Source organism: Dryas octopetala, chromosome 6, assembly GCF_963921425.1.
Source record: "Dryas octopetala chromosome 6, drDryOcto1.1, whole genome shotgun sequence".
Lineage (NCBI taxonomy): Eukaryota > Viridiplantae > Streptophyta > Magnoliopsida > Rosales > Rosaceae > Dryas > Dryas octopetala.
Window position 1 is genome coordinate 14,760,051 of NC_141371.1, and position 13,822 is coordinate 14,773,872.

The following is a 13,822-nucleotide window of genomic DNA, read 5'->3' on the forward strand; positions in this document are numbered from 1 at the left end:
TCGTCGAAATTTAGCGAAATTTCGACGAAATTTCGCTCAAATTCCCAGCCTAACACTGTAACAGACAGACAAGACATGAAGACAGTAACCCGAGCTCAAAATCTCAAATACCCAGTCTAACCCTCGCTCAAATACCCAGCCTAACCCTAAGTCCCTCACTGCCTCACATTCTCACAAATCAGTGAAATCACAAATTCACAATCTCACATTCTCACCTGCACAGTGTCGGCGCACACCTTCGATCTCAAACCAGATCTGCTGCATCCTCCGTCTTCTCGGCTCTCTCTCTCGCCTCTCTCTCTTCTCTCTCTCTCGCCTCTCTCCTCCGTCGTCTCGGGTTGCAGCGGCGTCGTCTCGGGCTCTCTGGTTGCAGCGGCGTCGTCTCGGGCTCTCTGGTTGCAGCGGCGTCGTCTCGGGCTCTCGGCTTGCAGCGGCGTCGTCTCGGGCTCTCGGCTTGCAGCGCCGTTCTCGACTTATCCGGCCCCCTCGAAGCCTCCGGCCACCTCGAAGCCCCGGCGTTTCTCGAAGCTTAGCCCCCCTGAAATTTCTGAAATCAGTTTGTGGGCTTGTGTGAAGTCTCTGTCTTTGATAGCTTTGTGTGAAGTTGTGAACTGCAAGTGTTGAAGTGTGTGAGTATTTGATTTCAGTATTTGTCTATTTGAGATTTTGAGTAATAGACAATTAGACATTAGTACATTACGTCATTACTACATTAAATTGAATAATTGATTAATTGATCTATATGATTTATGATTATATGATTTATATAATTATATCTGAGAGTATATATGATGTATATCTAAATTGATCTGATATATGATGTATATCTAAATTGATCTGAGTATATCTAAGTATATCATTTACTGATTTACCCACTTTTAAATATTATCTAACATCAATTGATCAATATCATGTTTTGGGTTTATATGTAAATTATATTGATCTTGGATTGATTTATATAAGATAAATTATATTGATCTTGGGTTGATTTATATAGATTTGGAATTAATTGTATAATTTTGGGTTGATTTTGATTTGTATAATTATATGATTTTGGGTTAATTTTGAATCTTTAATCGTATAATTTTGAAATTGATTGTATAATTTTAGGTTGATTTTGATTTGTATGATTTGTGTAATTTGTATGATATATAAATATTGATATGAAATTACAAATTAGTAATATGGAAATATGGAATTGCCAATTGGTAATATGAATATGATATGAAATTACTAATTAGTAATAAGTTAATAACTGATATGATATTAATTTCTTGGTGATATACTGATATGATATTAACATGGAATTTAATTGTTATTGTTATTGTGTTACTGTGTATGTCTCTTTGTTATTAGGAATTTAGGATTCAATGGCCAGTGGAGGGAGATCACGTGATCCAGCTTGGGATCATGCCGATCCATTACCAGGTAGCAGACAAGGTTCAGTATGCAAATATTGTGGCCTTGTAATGAAGGGTGCTGGAGTGACACGATTAAAATACCACCTTAGTGGTTTGGATCCTGGACACAATGTGCAACGATGCAATAGTGTCCCACCAGAAGTGAGACAATTCATCATTGCAGGGATGCAACACAAACAACACCAAAAAAGCAAAAAAATACAAAGGATGGAAGAGATCAGAGAAGAGCTTCGAGGACAAAGTCAGATTGAGCTGAGTGATGATGAAGATGATGATGATGAAGATCATAATGATGATATGGGGCCTCAAGAGCGAAGAGAATTTCGATCTGCACTTCGAGCCTCTAGAGCAGCAGAATGGGAGAGAGAACACTCACATAAAGTCCCAAATAGGGGACAAGGTTCTGGGTCTAGTAGTGGTGCACAGATGCAAAGAGCATCAAGCATGAGGGAATCACGAGATTCACGACCAACACCTCCAGTGGCACCAAGCTTGTACAAGGCAGCTCAAGCACGCCAAAAGAGTGTTAAAAATCTCTTTTCTGGAGGGTCAATCAAAGATGGGATGCAACGCTTGATCAGCAAGTTCTTCATATATGAAAATGTTCCTCCTTCAAAAGCAGCATCTCATCATTTCAAAAATTTGGTGATAGGATGTCAACAGGCAGGAGTAGGAGTGGAACCTCCAACACCCTATCAGATACGCACCGGATTTTTGGACCAGGAGTTTCAAGAAATGCAAGAGCATGTTAACAAATTGAAGACTGATTGGGCAACTTATGGTTGCACAATCATGTGCGATGGTTGGACAGGTCCAACCAAACTGTCTATCATTAACTTCATGGCCTACTCAAGAGGGAAGTCGGTATTCCTTAAGTCCGTTGATTCTTCAGATTGCATAAAGGATCATAAATATATTTATGGGCTACTGAAGGATGTAATCACGGAGGTTGGAGAGGAGAATGTTGTTCAAGTTGTGACCGACAATGGTTCCGCATTTGTCAAAGCAGGTAAGAAGTTAATGAACAAATACAATGTGTACTGGACGTCGTGTGCAGCACATTGCATTGATCTAATGTTTGAAGAGATGGGGAAGAAAGAGCAGGTTGCTAATGTGATTAAAAAAGCCAGAATGATCACGAATTATATTTACAACCATAACTGGTTGTTGGCAAAGATGCGAGAGATCACGAAGGGAGATATTGTTCGTCCTGGTGCCACCCGATTTGCTACAAACTATATTGCATTGGATAGTTTGTATGGTAAGATGATGGGGCTGAAGCAATTGTTCACCAGTGATGATTGGGGTCGTAGCAATTTCCGGCGTTCAGATGCAGGCATCACCGTTGAAAATATAGTTCTTGATCACTCTTTTTGGCAACAGGTGCATAAGGTGTGCGGTCTGTTTGAACCTCTCTACGTAGTTTTACGTATTGTGGACACAGAAGTGTATCCTACAATGGGATCCATTTATGAGTTAATGCGTGTCGTGAAGGAAGAACTAGAAAAAAAACAGGGTGCACGGTGGGTAATAAAAATCATCAATGATCGATGGTTTAAAACGTTACAACACGATTTGCACGCAGCAGGTAACCCAATAATTTATTTGTTATTTTGGTTCCGCATTTTTTTAATTGATTTAGCTTTCAATTAATGAACTAAATTACTAATTATATATTTCTATATTTACTTGATGCATGATTGCAGCCTATTATTTGAATCCTCGCTATCAGTATAGACCTGGCGTTGGAGATGATGGTGAACTTATTCGGGCTGTGCACAACGTATTCTCCAAATTGGATCCCGATTCACCACAAGTTGGCCAATTTGGAAATGAGGTAAAAATAATTTGCCATAAGGCCCATAAGAATCCTTACGAAAAATATTAATACTTTATAGAATTTGATTGTCTTAAATTATATATTTGATTGATATTGTATAATTTGTATTGTATTTGTATCTAGTTAACTTATTTTAAAGATGCTCGGAAAATGTTCGGAGAGCGAGCTGCAAAGGCCGCTAGATCACGAATGTCTCCTAGTGAGTATACATCTTACTTGTATTAGTTAGATTAACTTAATTATTTATTTTTATAGTTACACTTACACAAACAAATTTTTCATTTCAGGTGAATGGTGGATCATGTATGGGAGTGATGCGCCTACTGTGAGGAAGTTAGCCATCAAAGTTTTATCACAAACGGCGTCATCATCAGCTTGCGAAAGAAACTGGAGCACTTTCGCACTCATACACACCAAACAACGAAACAGGCTCTCATATAGTAGGTTAGAAAAAATGGTATATTGCTACTATAATATGAGGCTTGCACTTCGAGATAAGAAAGCAGAGGAGGATCGCGTTGATGAATATGATCCGCTGGATATATATGATGCTGCTATAGGGGATGATGATGTGGAGGAAAACCAGCTTTATCAGTGGATTAGGCCCCTCCATTTAGATGATGATGCAGGCAATCCAGACCCTGATATTGCAGCTCAAGCACGTCAGGAAGGTATCAATGTGGACAGAGTTCTAAATGAGGAGGTGAGCCCTACTACAAGTTTGAATGACCTTATGCAAACAAGGTCGACACATCGTACTGAGCCAGTTCCCACTAATCCTTCTCGATCAGGCAACTCTAGCACAAGATCGGGCACTCCTACCAACAGTGGAGGTAGAGGTAGTGGTGGTGGTAGAGGTAGTGGTGGTGGTGGTGGTGGAAATGAAGATGTCACTGGACATTCTCAAGAGTATATGAGCCCATTTTCTGTCGAAGCACACTATACACATGCAACACAAGATGAGGATCATGGGAGTAGGCGTGCCGGACCAGGAATTGGTGCCATAGGAAAAGACTATAGTCGCAGACAAAGAGGTCATGAGAGTTTGGCACAAGAAGAAGAGGATTCATTATCCACCACTTTTGGCTCTATGGGGGTAGGAAGTGACAATTACAATTATGGACAAAACCCTCCAATATTCTACCCACCACATCTGCCTTACTTGGTTGAGTCTGATAGTAACTCATTGGCACAACAAGAGACAACCTCTTCAAATGAGTATGCTTATGGGCAAATTCAACCACAACAGGTTCCTGATCCATATGGTTGGCATGTTGGCAATTACATGCAAAATTATGCTGGAGAAGTATCTTGGGATGATTATTCTTCACAGTACACCTACTCTGGACATGATGATACTGAAGACAGCGGAAATTTTGAACCTCCTAGAAACTCTATGTGGTATTGATTACTTTTGTAATTCATGTGGCAATATTATAGTAAAAATAAAATTGAGGTGTTATTGAAGTAATTATTAATTAGTGAAGCATTTTTTTAACAGTATTTGCCTCCAGCGCGCATTATATTCATCATATATCACATGAAACCTACCATATAATTTGGTTTTTTTCAATGTTTTTTATCAATGTAGTAGATAATATGTTAAATAAACATATTGTGAAGTTTCATTCAAAATTTCCGTATTTTGATAATAATTTCCATCGTTTCCGTCGAATTTTTGTCGAAATTTAAAAATCTTCGAAATTTCCGTCGAAATTTCCATCGAAATTTCCATCGAAATTTCCTCGAAGCTCGAAATTTTATTCCTTGGTTACACCTGATGTATCTATGTCTCATAATATAAATGAATATTATTAATATTATAGTCTTTAAAACGAAACAAGTAAACATATTATTTAACAATTTTAACAACAGTTCAATTAGTTACCCTGATGTATCGGTTACGATAAAAAAAATTCTTTTCTTCTCGCACACAGAGCTCTCACTCTCCCCCAATTTCTTACTTAAAACATTGGACTGCAAGCAAACTGTTAAAATCTCGTCTAATTAAGGTGGCTTCAATTCAATTTGAAAATGACTTCGTTCCTTTTTGTTTTTGTCAAAATTTTACAACAATTAACATCCTTTCGCTCAGCGTTGTAGATTCAATGCAATGTTTGCGGCGAAGCTTTTGCATAAGTTGTCCAGACAAATGAGGAATGCGTATACGAATGGATCGGTTTCAGGATTGGGTCGGAATTATAGGGCAGCTGGTAATGATGTTGAGGGATTTGAGGCTCGGTCTTTGTCAATTCGTCATTTAAGCTCGCTTTGCAATCAAAGTTCCACGAGGGAATCAATTAATGTATGTTTATTCCATATATTCAAATAAACCCAAGAGTTATTTCAAGTATTTGTTTATACGTGATTTGGAGTTGTACACTACTTGTACCCATATGATTGAATTGCACCTATGTATGATTCCTTGAGTGAATTCCTTCGTATAATCTATTAATTTTGTTACCCAGAAGATTTTAAAGAGCATTCCAGAGTTTGTGAAGATAGTAGAAGTTGGTCCAAGGGATGGACTGCAGAATGAGAAGCAGATTGTTCCTACTGCTGTAAAGGTTAAATTGATAGAAATGCTAGTTTCTTCAGGATTGCCTGTTGTTGAGGCTACAAGTTTTGTCTCACCCAAATGGGTTCCGCAGGTAAACAGTTATTTTTCTTGATTTTATTGATAAAATGGCATTGGGTATCATAAACAGTTATTACTTATTATTGTTCTTGGACGCCTCTAAAGTATACATTGGAGAAAATGTATGAAATACTTTAAGGGTCCATTTGGATGTAATGATTTAAATGAAAGGATTTGGATTTTGACAATAAGGCTAGATAAGTTAAAAGAATGCATTTGAAATAAATAGATACAATATATTTGAAATAGCTATATACAATGAATCGTTTGAAATCAATGCTTTCTTGTTTTTCTTCCCAAACTTGGGGCTATGAAGGGTCGTATATGGATTATGGACTATATAAGGATCTGTACTGAAGTTGTCAGCTTAAGTGATGAAACATAATCAATTTTCTTTTCATCTAGTAAACATATCTGGTTGATTCTTTTGCTATACCATTCTATCATTGTGATTGCATATGAATCTTGGGTTATGCTGGGACCTAGTTTTGATCTATCATCTGAGTGTCATGATAAGTTTGTAAGAAGAATTGACGGGCAGTTTGGAGGGTAATGCCTTTATGTTTGATCTGGTGCATATTGTTGCAAAGGAATAGTAGGTTGTTGACGGAATTGAGCTTCCAATTTTGGAGTCTTTAAGATAATTTTCAAATACTTTTTTTTTTTTTTTGTGTCTGTTTGATGTCTGCCACTTCTGAGTAACTATTGCTTGATTTTCTAGCTCGTGTATGTTTTTAGCTTTCTTTGTTCCTTCTTCTTTTATTTTTTTTATATACAGCTCCTGTACTTGTGTTGGGTCCCCTTGAAACCTCACTTTCACTTATAAAACAAAATTTAGTGCATCTTCAAATTCATTTTCTTCATTGGCTATGGTTTTTCACGACTGGATTACTTTACCTACACAAGACTTACTGTTGGTTGGCTTTACAAATTCATTTGCGTCTTTCTGATCTTTAAAATTTCAGCTGGCAGATGCAAAAAATGTAATGGAAGCAATTCGGAATCTTGAAGGTGCTAGATTTCCTGTCTTAACACCTAATCTTAAAGTAAGCATTTTCTAGTGAACAACTTAAAACTATAAACTCATAAGAAGATGGGTGGACTTATTCATATTGTGTAGAGCTTTCTTGTAGGGTTTTGAGGCGGCTGTTGCTGCTGGTGCAAGGGAAGTTGCCATCTTTGCCTCAGCTTCCGAGTCTTTTTCAAAATCAAATATAAATTGCAGTATCAAAGATAGTCTCATTCGTTACCGTGATGTAGCTATTGCTGCTATGAAGCTTTCAATTCCTGTTCGTGGGTATGTCTTCTAATTCCTTTTAGCTTTTTCTCTTTTTGTGTGTGTGGGATTGGGTGGGTTTTGGGGGGGGGGGGGAGGTCGACAGACAGGCTCACTCCCACTAGAACTAATTACTTTCTTTCAAAATAATATTTTCCCTTGATTCTATTTGGAATTTTTTATCTTCTACCATTCTATATTTTGGAAACATTAAGTTTTTTTTCCTGTGACTACTTGTTGGCATTATTACTTGTGATTTTTAGAAGTTCTGTAAGGTCCCCAAGGATGATTTTCAACTCTAACTCCATCAGTTATTGCTATCTGTTTAATTACAACACTATTCTTTTTTTTTTTTTCCTGGAATCATGACAATTGCTTTAGATTGCTTACAAATTTTCAATTGCATCCTGACCAACAAATATTCAAATCCAAATTTTCATGAGGATCTTAGACTTCTATTACCTCCTTTTCTTTGTCTGTATTGTCTACAATATTTAAATTTTTGCATATCACTTATATCTCTGGGGACAAATGTTGAGTTTCAAATATTTTTCATTTGTTATTTATGGTCATTGCTTATGAGTCAACAGAAGTAATGTGATATGAGTTTTATGCATTATGACAATGTCTCTGATCTTTTTAGATATATATCTTGTGTCGTGGGGTGTCCAGTGGAAGGAATGGTACCCCCATCACAAGTAGCATATGTTGCCAAAGAACTTTACGATATGGGTTGCTCTGACATTTCTCTTGGTGATACAATTGGTGTTGGGACTCCAGGTAATTTTAGTGCTGCCTTAGCTTCTGTTTAATCTAGTTGGTTGTCATCCAAGCTGATATAATTGTCTTGCCTCATTAGTTCCAAAAACTATAATTGTCTTGCTTCTTTAGTTCCAAAATATGTTATTCTCATGTTCCATGCTATACTGGCTCTCAGACAGTTCCCCAGTTCCTGTGTGCACTCAGACCTCTATATTGTAGCTTACAATCACTGGGTTGGATATGGAAATACAAGATGTTGCATCTATCGAACTATAGGACTAACTCTTTCAACTAGAAAATCAAAGGAAGCTGAGTTACTTATAAATAGAATTTCCCTAGGCTAATTCCAAGGGTGGGAACTTACCTCTTTGATTGGTGATATTGTGATCTACTTTAGTCTATCTTTCATCTCCACATTATCTATGCATTCATTTCCACATAGTTTCTGCATTTCCGAAGCGAACTTAGGTAGTAGATGCTCTTGCAATGTTAGCACATTCCATGCTTAAACAATGATGTATCAAATTCACTTCCCAACAGTTGTATCTATTAAGCACCTTTTTGACTTTGTTAATTGCGGTCTCCTTCAACATGAAAACCACATAAAATTAGAGAGAGAGAGAGAGAGAGAGAGAGAGAGAGAGAGTTACAAACACTTTATGCTCTGAAGCTTCTGTTTCCTCGACTATATAATCTGTCTAGCTACCGAAGTTCAGCAATAGCTAGATTTTCTGACCTGTTTCTTTATCCACTGAGTTTGAATTTTGAGTTTAGGAGGAACTTAAATGATGCAGAGGCAGAGGAAATATCTTTGATGCTTTTGCTGCTGGAGAGTGTTCGCTTATACCCTTCTAGAGGTGATGCAAGGAGATACTGTTTAGTGGCATCCAAGAGTTTTTTGGTTAATTCTAAGCAGCTTTCTAAGTGACTCTTCTCAATATCCATTATTCGACCCTGCTTTTCGGTTCTGGGTATCAAAATCTCCTTCCAAGGTCAAGGTTCTTGCTTGGGCAGTGGTACATGGAAAGATAAACACATGTGACATGTTTCAAAAGAGGAGACTGGGTAGTACCAATGGGATGCTACTCCTTGTTGAGTGAAAAACACAAGGTGTTAGGGGGTGGGAAGAAGGCTAAATCCTGTGGGGATGTTTGGTGCTTGTTGTATTTTGTGGTTAGAGAGAAATAAAAGAATTTCTGAAGACAAGGTCAGGGATAGGCAGGAAGGATGATTTACAGGAAAGAATATTATTTTGGTCTGCACTGTGGGCTTTGAATATTTTGACTAGGGACCTTTCTTTTTTGAATATTTTGATTAATTGGAAGGCTGCATTGTGTTAATCTTCCTTTAAGCTCTTTGTTCTGGCTGGTCATGCTTGTACTGCCTGGTTCAATCCGTGTTGTATCTTTTGTAGTAGATCTCTAGTCCACTGCTATGTAATTTTTTTTGTGCATGGTAATAAAATTCTGTTTCTTCTAAAAACTGATAAAATTGCTTAATCACTTGTGTACATCTTTGAGCTCATGTAAACTTCAGCGTGCTGTTACCATGTATTTGTTTATTAACTTTTATGGTTTAATTTTTTTCTTTCCAGGTACCGTCATTTCAATGCTTGAAGCTGTTATTGATGTGGTCCCCATTGATAAGCTTGCTGTCCATTTCCATGACACTTATGGGCAAGCTCTTTCAAACATATTAGCATCACTCCAGGTAATCACACTTTGGGTGATTTCATAAGTGACTCCAAGTTGTTTTTCCTAGCATCCTAAATGAGTGAAGCTTGTATACTGCTTGATTTAAATGAAATTTTTGTCAAGATCTCCATTTGTAATTTTTCTCGCTCATGTGCCTTCAAAATGGCCACTTTCTAAATGTGTCTGATTTCCCTTTTTAGGTAATACATAACAAAAAAGACCATAATTCTAGATCTCCAACTAATCTCCCAATGTTGTAAGGCAATATTATTTTAATGAAAATTTTTTAATCATAGCAGATAGGGATCGGTACAGTGGATTCATCGGTCTCTGGTCTTGGGGGTTGTCCATATGCTAAAGGTGCTTCTGGCAATGTTGCCACAGAGGATGTCGTATACATGCTTAATGGACTTGGAGTGAAGACCAACGTAGACCTTAAAAAGCTCATGTTGGCTGGGGACTTTATCTGCAGGCACTTGGGGCGCTCATCTGGTTCAAAGACAGCAGTTGCCTTGAGTACAGTCACAGCTCATGTCTCTAAGCTATAAGGTACCAGAAGCACTAGATTATGTTACCTCTCTCCATATTGTAAACGAATGTATGAATAGAGCTCCAATTTATATAATATAACAATCTAATTGGGCCAAGTTTATTGCCTTAATCAAGAGGGTCGGTTACTTTAAGATGTTATGTTAATGAAGAATGTAAAAATACTAGTATATTGGTGCAAAAGAGTGAGGTGATTAAGGACTAGAGGTAGACCTAACTCACATGGGTAAAAGTGATTAAGGATGTTGTGCGCAAGAGATTGTAGAACCCAGCGTCTGATTTTAAGCTCTTGTGAGCGCTCTACAATCTGAGAGCAGCAATTAACCCACAGCTTAAAACAGGTCTAATGGGTTTTCTTTTTATATGTGTTGAGTCAAACAGCAGCATTGTAGTTATGCAAGCCTATCGCATATAGTCATATATCTTACATATTAAGCTTAGTGCCTAATACAGTAATGTTACACTGGTCAAGCGAGGGTTAGTACTATCCTACCTCATCATTCATCATAGACTTGAGTCCATCGGATGGATATGATTACTCAAAGCCCTTGACTATCCTTGGGCCAAGAACCCAACCTGTCTTGACCAACCAAACCGGATCCGTTGCAGAGCGTTATAATGCGGAGCAGGCGGAGCAGGACGCAAGGCAAAAAATTCAGTAGGATGATCCGTTGGGAGTTTTCTTTTTATTTTTTATTTTTTCAGATTTTGATCCCGTTCTCAACAGGGTTCATTATTTAGGATGTAGAATGATCTACGTAGAGTTTAAAGTGTGTGGCTCAGCTCTTGGTTGGAGCTCACAATTTGGGAGCTAAACCCTAAAATGTAAGAGATAAAACGAGTGCCGCAATTTTGCCTTGTCGGTTTATCAGTTGGGGACAATATATATCAATGTAACTTAGAGGTCAACGTGGGCTCCCAACAATAGACACATCTTAATTTGTGTGGTTGTCATTTGCAAACTGCATACAGATATGTAAGGGCCAATTGCCCTTGGTCAAAAAGTTTGAAGCACTAAAAGCAGGGTTGGAATAAGGAAATCTGAAAACTATGTCCTCAATTTCTGAATTCTTTAATTGTCATTGATGTTTGAAACATCTTTGTTTTAAATTAATAATAGACAATCCACTTGTGATGTAAGTAATTAATTTTTGCATCAAATACTTCTTTTTTTTATTTTTGGTCAAGCATCACATACTTCATACCCCCTTAAAATCTTCCACAGAGGACTTAAAATTCTTCACAAAATGACACAGTACTCACAGATATCCATGAGAAGCACAACTACATATTTGAAGGATTGGTTGGTGGTCGGAGAAAGTTTGTTGATGCCTTCACATGGATTTTACCAATTGGTGCATTGAAGACCTCTTTAATTGGTCCAGACCTGTTTTTCTGCTTTGGGAAAGAAAATTTCACAAATTCAATAAAGAACATCCCACTGGGCAAATATAATAAACCATATGGTTCTCTATTTTTCATTTTAACAATTAAATAATCCATTGAGTAATGAAGCTTTGGGGGAAAAGGAAAAAGAAAATCTGGTTCAGGAGTTTTCAAGTTTTGGGTATTCGTGAGTTTTTGTGGAGTGTCCTAGTGTGCTTGCTTTGATAGGTTTTGAACTTAATTATTGTACTGCTATTTGGTAGTTTGTGGGTCTAATTAATAAATGAAGGCCAGGCTTTTAAGGCCTTTTTCTGGTTGCTTCAGACTTTGTGGTTTTTTTCACCCATGATGTGGGGTTCTTTCCTTTTGCTGGTGGGTCTCCAACAATTTCCGGGTTTGGGATAAGTTGCGCCATTTGGGGTACATAGTTTTTTCTTTTTTTCTTTTTCATAATAAGAGGACATTGGATTGTTTGATGTAGGGAAGTGGAAATTAATGTTGATGCAATGCAAGTATGGAAGCAATAAGATGGAAAAAGGTAGGGAAGCTGAATGCACAAATGTTCATATTCTGATCATATCTATAGGTTCCTTTGTACCTTTCTTATTGACTTGCATCTATTTTGCTTTGATACATTGTAGGGATTCAAACCGTTAATCTGTCTTAATCCTATCTTATTATCCAACCCCTCCTTCACTACTTGAACTAACCAAAATGGCAATTAGGAGTTTTATTTTTCAATTAAGGTACTGGTAGTTTAGTTTCAAATACAATTAAAGACAAATCGAAAAATTCATCAATTTTTTAGGCAAAAATGCAATTTCTTTATGCCTTAATCAAACATTTATGCATTAAATAGGTTATAAAACTTGATTTAAAGCATAAAGAACTAACATTTTCATCTAAAACATTGATGGACTTTTTAGTTTGTCATTAATTGTTATCGAAACTAAACTACATGTACCTAATTGAAAAAATTGAAACTATAGAGATCTCTGGTTGAAAAACATACAAACTATAGAGACCAAATTTGTCATTTTTTTCGAAAGATGAGATTTATGTGGTTCACTGCAATAACGACAATCCACTAAGTAGAACAAAATAAGAAAATTACAAAAGAAGAGCTTATAGACTCTTCTACCACTAAATTAATCTCAAATTTCTATTCGAAAATGGCTGACAACTTTTAAAAATACCGAACATAATGAATTTTTTATTTGGAACCTCTAAGGACATCGAGATTTCATAACATTAAATTAAGGATAGATTTTGCATGCACCAGGAGTGTGGGTGGCAAAAATTCCCTGACCCCGCCAATCCTCGCAAAGCCAGTTCCAATTAAGTGGGTATGGTAATATCACTTTTAACCCACTCCATAATATATTATGTTTTCATTAGATTGTCGATTGAGCACCAATGGATTGACAACTTTTAACTGTAGTCTGATTATTTTTTTCTCCAGAAAATACCTAAATATTTTTGGGATTTAATTAGGGTATATATGACTGTTTTAAATATGTTTTATGGGTTAATTTTCTTTTTTGGAAATATATAGTGTAACTACAAAGTTGCAATATTTTTGGGATTTAATTAGGGTATATATGATTGTTTAAATATGTTGTATGGGTTAATTTTCTTTTTTGGGAAATATATAGTGTAACTACAATGTTGCAACTATAATTGTAGTTAAACGAGAACGATAGTTGCAGTCAACTAAAACGATAGTTTAAATCAACCAAAACTGTAGTTGCAGTTCCTCTACTAATATATTGGCCTGAAACGCTGATCGATCCAGAGCCGTCCCTGAGCAAGGGCACCAGGGGCGACCGCCTAAGGCCCAATTTCAAGGGGGGCTCAAATTTTTTTTAATTATATATATAGTATATATTATAATATTTAAAATAATAAAAATATATATATAATTGCTGCTGAGTAGCCTGAGTGTGTTGTTATAAAAAAAAAAAAACGTTAGTGTGTATTTATAATTGCTGGTGGTTAGAAATTATAATTTTTTTTAAATGAGGTCTAAAGTTATTGGCCCAAAAGTGCATAATCATTGCACATGCCTTGGGAAAAAAAAAAAAAAAGAAGAAGTTGAAAGTTGAAAGTTGAAATGTTTTTTGTTTTTTTTCTTCAACAAATATCTCACTCTCCCTATCAGTCTCTCTCTCTTTCAGGCTTTCAGCTCGCTCAGACTAATCCAGTTTCCCAGTCGCCCTCTTCCTCAATCCTCAATTAATTGATTCAATTAAATTG

At 36.7% G+C, this 13,822-nt stretch overlaps 2 protein-coding genes across 3 annotated transcripts; both read left to right on the forward strand.

Moving 5' to 3' along the window:
• The first annotated feature begins 1,370 nt into the window (after window positions 1-1,370).
• Window positions 1,371-4,669, forward strand: LOC147282694 (uncharacterized). Its single transcript, XM_086246862.1, has 4 exons — window positions 1,371-3,009; window positions 3,128-3,258; window positions 3,385-3,460; window positions 3,549-4,669. The coding sequence occupies exons 1-4, from the start codon at window positions 1,371-1,373 to the stop codon at window positions 4,667-4,669; spliced, it is 2,967 nt and encodes a 988-aa protein (XP_086102988.1).
• Window positions 4,670-5,177: 508 nt separating this feature from the next.
• Window positions 5,178-10,292, forward strand: LOC147282695 (hydroxymethylglutaryl-CoA lyase, mitochondrial-like). Of its 2 annotated transcripts, XM_086247170.1 has the most exons (8): window positions 5,178-5,273; window positions 5,357-5,566; window positions 5,730-5,912; window positions 6,865-6,945; window positions 7,033-7,196; window positions 7,819-7,955; window positions 9,532-9,647; window positions 9,931-10,292. In XM_086247170.1, exons 2-8 carry the CDS (start codon window positions 5,375-5,377, stop codon window positions 10,177-10,179), a joined length of 1,122 nt encoding a protein of 373 aa, XP_086103296.1. In that variant the 5' UTR covers window positions 5,178-5,273; window positions 5,357-5,374; the 3' UTR covers window positions 10,180-10,292. The 2 variants fall into 2 exon arrangements, with proteins under 2 accessions (XP_086103296.1, XP_086103298.1); XM_086247172.1 differs by lacking the exon at window positions 5,178-5,273 and having other exon boundaries at window positions 5,313-5,566; window positions 5,733-5,912.
• The last annotated feature ends 3,530 nt before the right edge of the window (window positions 10,293-13,822 follow it).

Excerpts from the sequence above, each read along its gene's own strand:
- LOC147282695 (XM_086247170.1), top strand. The coding sequence starts at position 5,375 with ATGTTTGCGGCGAAGCTTTTGCATAAGTTGTCCAGACAAATGAGGAAT. Across the intron at positions 6,946-7,032 it reads TCTTAACACCTAATCTTAAA|GGTTTTGAGGCGGCTGTTGC; the intron begins GTAAGCATTTTC and ends GCTTTCTTGTAG. Across the intron at positions 9,648-9,930 it reads ACATATTAGCATCACTCCAG|ATAGGGATCGGTACAGTGGA; the intron begins GTAATCACACTT and ends TAATCATAGCAG.
- LOC147282694 (XM_086246862.1), top strand. The coding sequence starts at position 1,371 with ATGGCCAGTGGAGGGAGATCACGTGATCCAGCTTGGGATCATGCCGAT. Across the intron at positions 3,259-3,384 it reads TTGGCCAATTTGGAAATGAG|TTAACTTATTTTAAAGATGC; the intron begins GTAAAAATAATT and ends ATTTGTATCTAG. Across the intron at positions 3,461-3,548 it reads TAGATCACGAATGTCTCCTA|GTGAATGGTGGATCATGTAT; the intron begins GTGAGTATACAT and ends TTTTCATTTCAG.